The 13,170-nt window shown below is 38.0% G+C and overlaps 1 protein-coding gene across 1 annotated transcript in view; it reads right to left on the bottom strand.

Moving 5' to 3' along the window:
- Positions 1–650: 650 nt before the first annotated feature.
- The window catches only part of gfra3 (GDNF family receptor alpha 3), a 69,376-nt gene continuing 56,856 nt past the window's right edge, over positions 651–13,170 (bottom strand). The window contains exon 8 of the mRNA NM_001256636.2: positions 651–2,639. Within this exon, the coding sequence (NP_001243565.1) occupies positions 2,409–2,639 (231 nt within the window). The 3' untranslated portion in view covers positions 651–2,408. The remainder of the gene's footprint in view (positions 2,640–13,170) is intronic.

Here is a 13,170-nt window from a genome sequence, read left to right as displayed (position 1 = left end):
CAGATGTGATATGAACACTATAGCTGAGCTTTAATTTCATCCTGAGAGAAGAATGAGGAGAGTGAATGTGTCCGGTTGCCAGACACTCTAAAAATAAACATCTGAAAGGAAGTGGATTAATGCTGCAGCAGAATTTGCGCAATTCACAAAAGTTTGAAGAGTCTCTTTCGGGGTTTTTATGTCTTGGTTTTATCAGAGATATTGTGCAAAACAACTGATTTTAACACTGAAAATTATAAGTCAAACTATTAGAATGGCTGACTGTAGTATTGGTAACCTAGTAACCAGCAGTAAACAAACATAATAGAGAGAGCTGATTGGTTGCGTGGGATTAATGTTTAATGCCGGATGAGATATAAACATTTTAGCTGAGCTTTAATTTAATCCTGAGAGGAGAATGAGGAGAGCGAATGTGTCCGGTTGCCAGACACTCTAAAAACAAACATCTAGAGGGAAGTTGATAAATGCTGAGACAGAATATGTGCAACTAACTAAGGTTTGGAGAGTGTATTTGGGGGTTTTGTGTCATGGTTTAACAGAAATATTGTGCAAAACAACTGATTTCAACACTGAAAAGTATAAGTCAAGTTGTTAGTCAAGAACCCAGCAGTAAACAAGCCTAATAGAGACAGCTAATTGATCACATGGGTGAATGTTTGGTACAATTTATTTGGCAAATGCATTTCCATTTCTAATTATTCACATTAAACCTTATTCGCTTAAGTCTAAAACCAACTTATTTGCGCATTTAGAGACTTTTATTTAAAATGTGGTGTTTCCATCCCTCGTTTCTCATGCGATACTTTAAAATGGCTGATGGAAACCTATTAACATTCATGTGCATGAGCAGAAGTAACAAGTTGCTAATGTCCCTATTAACAAGATTTTTAGAATTATACAAAAAAAAACTAGCATCTTATCTAAAGGATGGCTTTTTTGAACTTTAGCTGTTTTTAAATGTGCAAATTTTAATCTAAATTAAAAAAAGGAATCTCTAGTTTGGTTATTTACACGTCAATATTTTTCTCTGTAACAGTTCGAATTATCCTCTAGCGCTAACTTGCTCACAGTCCATAGGGAACGTGAAGGGACCGAATGTTGTATTTATACTGCACACCTACTGAACACACTCCATTACCGCTTGAGAAGTAAGTTCTTGATCGAATTCTCTACAAGTGCACCCTCTTTCTCCCTCACACACACTTCCACGGACATCAACGAGAGCGAATGAAAGAAACGAGATTGAGAAAAAAAGCATCTGTGTCAGCAAAAGATTTATAAGAAACAGAAAAAAAGGATGTGATTCTAGACTGTATGTTTGTTTTTTTCTTAGCTGGAGGGTTTGAGTCTCTCCTCCTCGTCTCCGTCTGTTCTTTGCCTTGATCTCTCTCTCTCTTCTTTTTTTTCGATTTCGTTCCCATCACGAGTAATTCGTCTCCGTGAACACACAACAAGATAAACAGTTTGTGTTGTAAGCCATTATCTCTGTGAAAGTAAAACAACAGGCACAGGGAGAGGTGCGAGGCGACAGGCGGTTTGGAAAATGACTTCCCGTTTCTTCCCCTCGGGTTCTAAACCCAGACCGGACTCCGACACCTGCTGTGTGGCGAGATATTTATTTATTTAGTGTGTTTATTTCTTTATTTTGGGCTTTATTACTCATGTTTTTTTCTCTGTTCGCGGACGTGTTTTTTTATTTATGCCCCTGGTTAGAGTGCACAGTCTGTGCTGAGTCAAAAAAAATGAAAGCACATCGCAGATAGAGCAATAAATGAAAAGAGCTTGCATCTGCGCGATCGGCTCCGCAGCAGGCCAGAGGAGTGTGTGTGTATGTGTGTTTGTGATTAGGTGTGCGGCCTGACTCGTGAAACACGGAGGCATGATAAACGAAACATTCGGCAATCATGCTCGACGTGTTTTGTTTTCGTTTTTTTTTCTCCAGCGAATCACGTACTTACAAACACACTCGTTTCATACACAACAACATGATCAGCGACAATAAACACGGCGGGTTTTCTGAACGCGGGAAAAAATGCAGTGTTTTCCCACACTTTTCTGAAGCACACACAGACGTTATATAAGAGATACATGGGTCATTCGGTTACCGTCGGCTTTGAGTCAGTCCGAGGAGTCGCGAATCTTCTGAGTGATTCAAAGGATTCAGGTGAGAAGCTCCGTTCAGAAAGCGATTCCCTAATGATGGACAAGCAGCTATAACTATAGCACACCCTCTTCCCAGGAGAAAAAGAAATGAATGAATGAAAGAGGGAGAGAAGAACGGTTGTCCATTGGTTTTGTCGTTCTCGTCATCCCCTGATGATTGGTCTTGAGTCTGGATGTGAGCGAACGCTTCAGGAGGAAGTGTGTTTGCATGTGTGTGTGTGTCTGTGTATGTGTGTGATGGTTTTTTACACCCAGCGGAAGGTGATAAGCAGCAGAACGGCGAGTAGGACTTGAGGGACGCCGCAGGTGGAGGCTGAGCTTTGGACTCTTCCGGCTTCAGAGCCCAGGTTAGTGACTGTCGCCTTGTCTGAGAACGGAGGGATGACGTTGAAGCCTCCTCCACCGGCTTGGTTTTCTTCTTCCTCCTCCTCCTCTTCTTCTTGCTCTTCTTCTTCTACTTCTTCGCTTTCTTCGACCTTTAGGAAAAGAAAAGAGAGAAGATAAATTTGTATCTGCTTTGTTTGTCATGAAATAGGCAGCTTTTTTTGGCCTTGGTTCTAGAAGTGCTTTTTCCTTTGGGGAAGTCCTTGTGAAAGAGCCATGAACCAAACCAAGCAACTACAAGGTCAATCATATGAGTTCCATTGTTTCATTTTTGGGATGCTTCAATAAAAACAAAGACTGGATTGGTTTGCACTGTGTACATGCACTTAAAGTGTCCTTAATTAAGAGGCTGTTTACAAAACATGTTCAGCTAAAAACGGGAAACTTCTATGTGTGTTCCTTTGCTCTTTTTAAAGTTTGAGGTTTGTTTGTTTTCTGCAAAGCAATGCCACCACGATTGAATTATTGCAGAAATGACATCAATACAAAATACCAAAAAAGGTTGATAATAAATAAAGGTTGATACTTGATGATGTCCATTTGTGTTGTGTTTCTTGGACATTTTACAGAATCAAAACTAAGAACGGGCTGAGGATAGTGAGCTAAGTTAGCATAATATCGACAGCTCTCGCTTGTTTATTATTGCCTGTGACAGCGGTGATGTCATTTTTACAGTGGAGTGTCGCTTTTTGATTCGTACTCGTAATCAGGTCATCGTGTTAGTGGTGAATCTGCATTTTCCTGTTTGTAAAGTTCACCCACCATAAATTTATAAGACAATGAAAATGAAAAATAAATGCAGAATTACAAAAATAAACATATTTCTAAATCAAGTCATTCTTACACAACCAGCATCCCCACATTAAAGATCAAAATGATTCAAAAAATAGGTCCCACTTTATATTAAGTGTCCTTAACTACTATGTACTTACATCAAAAAATAAATACAATGTACTTACTGTGTTTATAATGTATTTGAGAACACCTGTGGTGCTTTTGAGTTGGGATAGAGGTTGGGTTATGGACAGGTTTGGTGGCATGGGTAGGTTTAAGGGTGGGTTAAGGTGTAAGGGATGGTCAACAGTGTATTTACAAATGTAATTACAAAAGTTAATTACAGATGTAATTACATACATGTATTTAATCAAGCATAAGTACACAGTAAATACATGTATTTACACAATAAGTACATTGTAGAAAACTTATTAATTCCTGTGTAAGTACATATTAGTTAAGGCCACTTAATATAAAGTGGGACCAAAAAATATATTTAAAAATATAAATATTCTGTGCGTAAATAAAATTCACTCATCTGTAATTATAAAAAACGTAAAGGACAACGGAACATCCTTGTGATTTTACGAGGGTACAAATCTGCAATTAGAACAGACACAGATGTGACATTTTCTTTTTCTGTGTGTATACGACTTATAAATTTATGTTGGGTGTACTTTACAAACACAAACACAGTTTCACCATGGACACGGTGACCTGATTATGAGAACAAATTAAAAAGCGTCACTCTACTGTCAAAACGACGTCACCGATGTCACAGGCAATAATAAACCAGCGAGAGCCATTGAACGCAACAGTGCGCTTACGTGATGAGATTCTGAATCCTGACTAAAGGAAGCCCACCGAGCAAAATGACTGGGCACTCGAGCTCCCACACACTTAAGGTTAAGGTGAGATTTAGGTGCAATAAATATATAGTGCTGTATGTGCAAGTAAAATACGTAACTGTAAATTAGGGTGCTACTTGAGGCTGATTTATACTTCTGCATCAAGCGCACACGTATGCTCCGGCGCAGCCTTCATGCGGTCGCATATCCCTCGCCGGGACTGACGCGCACCTCTTAAAAGATTTAACTACATGCTTCAGCAACGCATAGCGTAAGCTCTGTGAATGGTCACCTTGTTATCGCTTACGAGTGTGGGCGGGACACAGAGCCGTGTGAAACTGTTGGAGTCCCGTTTACAAGTGTCAAGTCCCGTGAAAGAGCTCCAGATGGAAAAGTTTTGTTTTGTGTTTACCTTATGATTAAAGTTGTTATACGTCTGCCAGTTTTTTGAGCCACTTGTACATTAGGTAGCAATCAGAAGAAGAAAAAAATACCCATGGAAAAACTCGACAGAGAGGAACATGAAAACCTCCCTGCCAGCTAGCATTTCAGGAGTGTTATTACAGAGCAACACAAACAGTGCGCAGAAGTATAAATGCACGGCAATGCACAAGGCATGTGACATGGGTCACATCGATCACTCAATGCAGAAGTATAAACCAGGCTTTAGCCTGAACATTGCTGGTAGCAATTCATTGTTAAATAGCATGTAAAGTTTGCAACATTAGATTTTCCATTCAACGTTGTGAATAATCTTAGGTCCAATCCCAGTTCTACCCCTTATCCCACATTTTGCACGTTCACTTGAAGGGGTAGCAGAGTCCAAATTTTCTTTAGCTTGAAGGCATAGGGCTAAGGGGAAGGGCTAGCTAGCCCTTGAAAATGAAATTTTCAAGGACCACACTAAACACGAAGGGCTATAAAAAATTCCTGGAATACACAAGCTACAACGACAACATGTCTGCGCACAGTAAGGAGATCCACAAATGTGTTGTAACGCCCCATTTACACGGGGCTTCAGCTGCAACGCTTCCCATTCACTTTGAATGGGTGTTGTCAGGCATCGCCAAACTGCACTGTGGATCTGTCTGCGCCGCTTCAGTGGCGTTGCTCGCTGCAGAAGTTTCTCAACTTTTCAAGGGCCAACAGACGTGTCAGCCAATCAGATCGTTTTATGCAAATACCCCAGCTCAGACAGAAGCCAATTGCGGACTAATTTTATTGGCTGACCCTGCTATGACAATCACGTCTGCCCCTACTTCAGACACGCCCTCTGTCAAGCGTTAACGCTGAACCCTCGTGTGAATGCACGGTAAGTATTTTTTGAAGAAAAACGAATTTTTACAACAAGCAAGCATATGTTTTAATACAGTCATAACGGTGTTCATGATTTACAGTCATGCTTTTAAAAGAACATTAAAAAAATAGCTACATCACATTTCGCCATTTTCGTTCATTATTTTTCCTTCAGCTTAGTTGCTTATTTATCAGGGTTCACCAACACGGAATGAACAGCGAACTATTCCAGCAAAATTTGCCCTTGCAGCCACAACCCAGTACTGGGAAACACCCATTCTCACATTCACACACACACTCATACACTATAGGCAATTTTTGTTTACCCAATTCACCTATGGCGCATGTCTTTGGACAGTGGGGGAAACCGGAGCACCCAAGTAAACCCATGCAAACACTGGAAGAACATGCAAATTCCACACAGAAATTCCAACTGGTCTAGCTGGGACTTGAACCATCGACCTTCTTGCTGTGAGGCAAAAATGCTAACCACTGAGCCACCATATCCCCATACAAAACCAAAATAAGAATAAAGCTTTATGAAAATCATCTGTGACCTTAGTCAAATGTGTTATGATACGAGAAATAAACAAATCACCTGGGAAAGCGTTTCAGAGAAGCAGGATGGTGTCAGGGTGAGGGACGGAGAGATTGTGAGCGAGAGGGATTAAGAAGGAACGATAAAAGAAGGAGAAAAAGAGAAAAGAGAGTTAGCGCGACAGACAGACAGATGGGTGCGAATACATTAATATTAATGAAGTTTGACTGATGCACCGCTGCTTGCAAACACCTTTAGCTAATCCGTTCAGAAGGAAAGCAAAAGAGAGAGAGAGAAAGTGAGAAGCACATCAAGAGAGACAGATCTGGAAAGACAGGGACATTTGGAGAGGAGAGATTTGCTGGAGAACACAAGTGTGAGAGAGAGAGAGTCTAGGAAAGAAATAAATGACGGCAGAAACTGAATTGAATCCTTTTTGTCTGCGGGCCCAGATTATCTCTAAGCTGAATGCTGTGGTCTGTGTGTTCAGAGAACAGAGGAAGTGAACGCGTTCCAAAGGGAGGACACACCAACACAAAAGACACACAGATCAGAGCAGCGTTTCTTGATAATGTCTGTACGCCTATGGACGCCAAGGGATTATTTGCTTCTCTTTTATGTGTGCTGCAAAATATACAATCATAGTCAAGTAAGCGTCGCTATCGTGGACGCTGTCGTTCCCTGAAGCGCTAAAAAAAACTGATCGACTATCAAGAAATTACTTCAGCTGGATATTATGCTACCGCTAATGCGCTAATGCTAATAACATGGCCAGGGGGGTCAGGGTTGAGCCGATTAGCTTTAGTGCTACACTATTATGCTGTCACAAAAGTTGCTTCTTCCTTGACAACCATTCGAACGTATAGCAGGCTTAATAACTTGTGGAATTAATGTAAAAAAAATTATATTACACAAGATGATTTGTTTGGATGGTGTCACTCCCTGAAGCTACAGGATAGCTTATTTGTCTATAAGGAAATTGACTATGATACATATTACAACTGGAATAGCTTGTCAACGGGGTCATGGTTTAATAGATGCTATAAACGCACTGGGGAAACAAACAATTATAAAAGTACACATTAATATTATTGGTTATAATCGGAGTTGGGTATAACATGTTCCACAGTAATGCATTACTGTATTCTAATTACATTTTTGGGGAATGCAGTGATGTAACAAATTACATTTTAAATATGTGTAATTTGATTACAGTTGTTAAAGTCAAGCATTTGCATTACAAATATAGTTTTAGAAGAAAAAAATGCTTCTTTTAAATCACATTTTACATTTACATTTACATTTTGTCATTTAGCAGATGCTTTTACCCAAAGCGACTTACAAATGAGGACAAGGAAGCAATTTACACAACTAAGAGCAACAATGAATAAGTGCTATAGGCAAGTTTCAGGTCTGTAAAGTCTAAGAAGGAAAGTATTAGTAGTATTAGTTTTTTTTTTTTTTTTTGGGGGGGGGGGTACAGTTTGATATTCAGAGAGGCAATTGCAGATTAGGAAGTGAAGTGGAGACTAAATAGTTGAGTTTTTAGTCGTTTCTTGAAAATAACGAGTGACTCTGCTGTTCTGATGCAGTTAGGGAGTTTATTCCACCAACTGGGCAGATTGAGCGTGAGCAATCGCGAAAGTGATTTCTTCCCTCTTTGGGATGGAACCCAAGAAGGAGCAAAGCCAGAAGTCGCTTTGTAGGCAAACATCAGAGCTTTGAATTTGATGCGAGCAGCAACTGGCAGCCAGTGCAAACGAACTAGCAGCGGAGTGACATGTGCTTGTTTAGGTTCATTGAAGACCACTCGTGCTGCTGCGTTTCTGCTGGAACATCAGTTAATAAGCATGCACTTTTAAATTGCTGGAGACTGGGAGCTGAAATGGTTGCTGTCGAGAGAGGCTGCTTCTTCAAGTTGAAATACAGACATTACTTTAATTTCATTGAGCGTAAAAACAAAAATATTGCTGTCAAATGCTATCCATGTCCAGTCTCTAAAGGACTTTTGACGGCTTTTAACTCGACCAGCAACTTTTTCAAGCATTCTACAACAATACTAGTCACCAAGGAGGACACCGGCACCCAAAAACACAGCTTATATAGGCTAAACTGGATTTAGAGATGTGCAGCTTTTCCAGGCGCACCCAGTTGAAAATCACAAGTCGCGTGACAAGAACTGACTGATCAGCTTTAGAATTTGTATGGAATATACACATTGTAGTAGTGTAATTACTTCAGACAAACACAGAATGCTTTTTCACACTATATATACCCAGTTTTCGTCTAAATGTCTTCTTTCGTGTAAAAAAAAAAGACAAACAGGTTTGGAACAAGTGAATGATGAGGTGATGTTTATTTATAAACTAATTTCGAGAGGATCACATGCTTATGATTGTCCATGGCTGTTCCCGCATTAGCTTACGATTGATTCACCAATCAGATGTTTCCTAATTCGCTATAAATAACCAGAGGTTCTTATCTCAGTATCTTCGTCTTGAAGAATTCCCCCTACTCCCCCTCTTTTGTAGATGGGCGACAAGGCGGCCCAGTGATTAGTACTGTTGCCTCACAGCAAGAATGTCTCTGGTTTAAAGACCCTACTAAACCAGTTAGCATTTTTGTGCGGAGTTTGCTTGTTCTCCCCATGCTCATGTGGGTTTTCCCCAGGTTCTCCGGTTTCCTCCTACAGTCCAAAAAACATGCATCTATTTAAATTGAAGATACTAAATAGCATCAATTGACGTCAAGACTTTTGCAAGCCGTATATTTATCCTTAGCCATCCCTATATCTTTCAGAAGGTAGCTGCTTACGGGGCATGCCAAACAAGCTTATTACCAATCCCTAGCTAAGTGTGAACTCTTTGGGCGAACTATCTCTTTAAGTCTTTTGAGTATGTCAAGCTACTGTGATCTACTCAATGTAATGTTTTTCAGTTTATATTAAATTACTGAAAGAGCTGAAGTTTATTTTATATTTTTTATAGGATTTATATGTTTAAAAGTAACGACAAAGTTAAGTAATTAGTAATCTGACTACTTTTTACATAAAGTAATTAGCAATGTAATCGAATTACGATGTCCATTAGTAGTCAGTAATTTGTAATCTAATACTTGTTTTAAAGCAACTTACCCAACACTGCTTATAATAGAGGATTATTGATTTATATAGTCATTTGATTAAATTGCATTCAAGTAAAAATGCTTAAAAATTGTTTATTTATTTTATTAAATTGCACTAAAATTTAACAATTTGTTGATTTATCAAATTAGCTCGCAATTGAAATCACAGTTTATTTATTTACTAATTTATAGTTTGTTTCATTAAATTACATGCAAGTCAAATCAAAATAATATATTTCCTAAAAAATTGCACCTGAAGTTGCTCACAATACTTATCCATTCACAGAATTTGTAATGTAGTCAAATGCGGTTCACGCATCTGCCTTTTAATGTCTCTGGGACAAAAGCAGCTGCATGAATGCTAAAGCTTCAGTCAAAAGTGAAATCATCAACAAAAGCCTGACCCCTATTATGTTTACAAATAAAACCACAGCAATTTAGAGGTCATTTCTGGTTAATGATGTCAGAATTTACTGGTATTTTGTCATGGATGTGTGAACGGTCATTTCCGGAAAAATTTCGGAACGTCAGTGCCAGTGTGAACAGCACATATTTGTAGTCGTTCCGGTAATCTTCCAGATATTTACCGGTTTCACTGTGTGAAAGGGACTAATGACAGATATTTTACATTCAAACACACTGCAAAGTCTACATATACACAAACAATTGCAAATCGTCACTTCCCTACAGGCACTGTTTACTAACAAAGTGGCTGCCAAACTCTGGCCTGGTATATGTAATACAGCATTTGTGGTCTATTTCTAGAATGGGTAAATGCGGATCATTTTAAAAACGTCATGTAAGCCTGAAAGGGGAAAACCTTTTAGTTTTTGGCAAAATCGTTGTCTTGTAAACATAGCCTAAAATTGTACTGGATAATATAAGGTAACTACATGGTTTAAGGTAAGCGTTAGGTGTATTATAGTATTCATTCGTTTGTTCGTTCATTCATTTTTCTTTAGCTTAGTCCCTTATTTATCATGGTTTGCCACAGCGAAATGAACCACCAACTATTCCTATAGCATATGTTTTACGCAGTGGATGCCCTTTATGCTGCAACCCAGTAATGGGAAACACCCATACACACTTATTCTCTCACACACACACTCCTACACTACAGACAATTTTTAGTTCATCCAGTTCATCTATAGTGCATGTCTTTGAATCAAAATAATATATTTCATAAAAAACTGCACCTAAATTACCTAACTATTCATTTGTATATAACCAGTATATAACTATTTTAACGAAAATACTTAAGTCTCATTACTACATGAATTAAATTACACTCAAGTTGCGTAACTCCTCACTTGCAAAACAGCAAGTAACTTTTCATTGCTTATTGAAACTTATTAGAATCTGTGGCTCAAGCTCTGTAAAATATATGATCAGACACAGAAAAAACCCACAAGATTAGGCCCAAATTAGAGATCTGATCCAGTGACGCTGCTTACTAAGTCTCATTGAGTCATTTAAAGTTTGGCGGTCGGCCATAATGAAAGAAAAATAAAGCTGACACCCTCATTCCAAAGCACAATATAATCTGACTAAAGGGAAGAGCAAATCAATATAGGTTTAATTCCTTACCATGATTGTGTTCTTGGGGGCCTGTGGGTTGTGTGATTACTGCCGATTGAATTGAAGGTGGCAGTTTGATTCCTACCCCACAGTGATCTCTTTAGGTACATGTGGCATTTGTTTACCATACCGAAAACCATTACATCAAGTGAACATGTCCGTGAAATGACCATTTTCAAGTAACAGGGTCATCTTGACAAGGTCATGTGCGTAGAGATCAGAGGTTAGACTTTAAGGTCAAACTGTCATGACCTATTGATTGAGTTGAAGAAATGGGTAGAGCTAAAAAGAGAACGAGCAAAACTCGCATTCATTACTCTTGTTTCCAAATATATGCACCACAGATGAATCAATAGAGTAAATGAATGAGGAACGTTAGTTGCACCACGCACATGGGGAGCCAAATTAAATGCAGAAGGTATAGTTCTGAACAAGCGTTTTTGTGCTTACTGTAGCGGCTGCAGGGGCGGCGGCGTGTGACCGTGTGTTTCTGCAGTGACACGACCAGCCGCGCATAAACGCTGTAGTTCAGTTCTCAGATCCATCAGTATGCTCGAAGCGGCAGGACTGCGGGTTTGTTCAGGCTGTGTTTTCGCAAATCTCAAGTATCACAGTGGTGACACGATTAACCACATTTGGATGTTTAATCAAGACTTTGGCCATGATCAGAGTCAGGTTCATTGTTATTACTTTGAGTTTGTACATGTGGGAGCTTTTAAAAATGGTTAAACATGTGAATGATGTTGAGTTAGTGTAGTCTCTAAGTTTATAGCCCACAATAAACTGGTGGGACACCATTTCGAACAACAAACATTTCAGACGGAATATTCAGAGTAGCGGTAAACAATATAGGGAGCGCGTCACAGGTTGCCATTGTTCAAAAATGAACTGACGTGTATATAAAACCAACTTCACCTCAGTAAAGCTGGCTAGGCGGAATAGAGCGGTTTACCATGTTTTGTTATTAAACTAAATAAAAATCTACATTATCAATGCTGTAAAATGTACTTTAAGGAATTGAAAATAGTCACATCAATCGTTCACCGGAAGATTTCAGTGGCTGAACAACACTTCTGTGCATATAGCCCATTTGTAAAACAACACAATCTACATCAACTTTGTGTGACTAAAATAGATTTAAGACATAACATTACCTGTCTAAAGGAAAAACTTTATCCATGATGTCGTCCTTCCTACAGCGTGCAAAAGTAACTTTAATATTGATTTTTTTTTTAGTTTTTTTTTTTAACTTTGGTTCAGCATTCGTTTTTACTGCTGTCACTCACTCACAAGAGAGCCTTTCTGTGTGAAAGGCCAGCCTGATCTCACGAGAATATAGATAGAGGTAGAACCTTCTATCTAACTGCAATCTATCTAACCTTCTAATTCTGAAAAGTCATTTTCCACTTGGAATTATTAGGTTCTATCTGGCAGATCGTTAATTGAAGCAATACTTATCAAGAAATACAATAAAAAATATTGAATATGGTGTTGTAACAATATGTTGATGCTTGAGAAAGTTACATTCTTGCTTTCTATAACATTTATTTTGTTTGTTTTATGATAAATATTTTGTCTTGTTCAATTTAAGCATACAAGGCTGTGCTAAATATTTTGTCCAGTGCAGATGTTCATTTTATTTAATTAATGGGTTAATATGTATTAAATTGTATGCTTTATATGATTTATTAAATTATATTTATTGAATTGTATGCCAGATGAATTAAATGATTTGCCTTTTTGAGGCCTAATATAAAATTGAAAGAATTAAAAGAAAAAACAGACAACGAGCAAATGAGTTTAATAAACACTGAAAAAATATTTCACTGACTATAGATACAAATAATAATCATTTTTTTCAACAATGTAAAATTTAATATTCCATCTTAATGTCAAAAAATGCTTATAAATCATCACATTTATACACATCTCAATTTTGTGTGGTGCGAAATTATTTACCCGACACTGTTTTTTTTTTTTTATTGTGATTTTGTCTTTCTGGTCTTTCCTGCTATCAATGGAACAGTCCAGGAAAATGTCAAAGAAAGCTGATCCTGATTGGTCCTTGTGTGTGCATTAAAAATGCTGATTGGCTCACAGAAAGAACCTTATAGTTTATAGCTAGAGTTTGACTTTGTAGATAAACTGTTTTTGTTTTTTAAATAAAAAGTCTTAAAATGTGAACAAATGATAAAAAACATCACATCATGTAAATAAGTTGTCATTTATTAAGAATATGTGAATAACTCAATTTTGACAAAAATGTCAGAGAAAAAGAATTATAATTCCAAAGTGACGATATGTACAAATCTTTGTCGGAATTATGGGAGATGTCGGCCTGACAAATTTTAATTGGATGAACATTTTTTAGTCTTATGCCTCACTCAGAATATAAAAATACATATAAACACATTTAGATCATTTACTTTGACCATTACAATTGCAATGTGAAGACACTTTCAACCA

The sequence above is a fragment of the Danio rerio genome, chromosome 14, assembly GCF_052040795.2.
Source record: "Danio rerio strain M-AB ecotype USA chromosome 14, GRCz13ab, whole genome shotgun sequence".
Classification (NCBI taxonomy): Eukaryota; Metazoa; Chordata; class Actinopteri; order Cypriniformes; family Danionidae; genus Danio; species Danio rerio.
The sequence above is the reverse complement of the archived record's forward strand: the minus strand, read 5'-3'. Positions and strand labels throughout refer to the sequence as shown.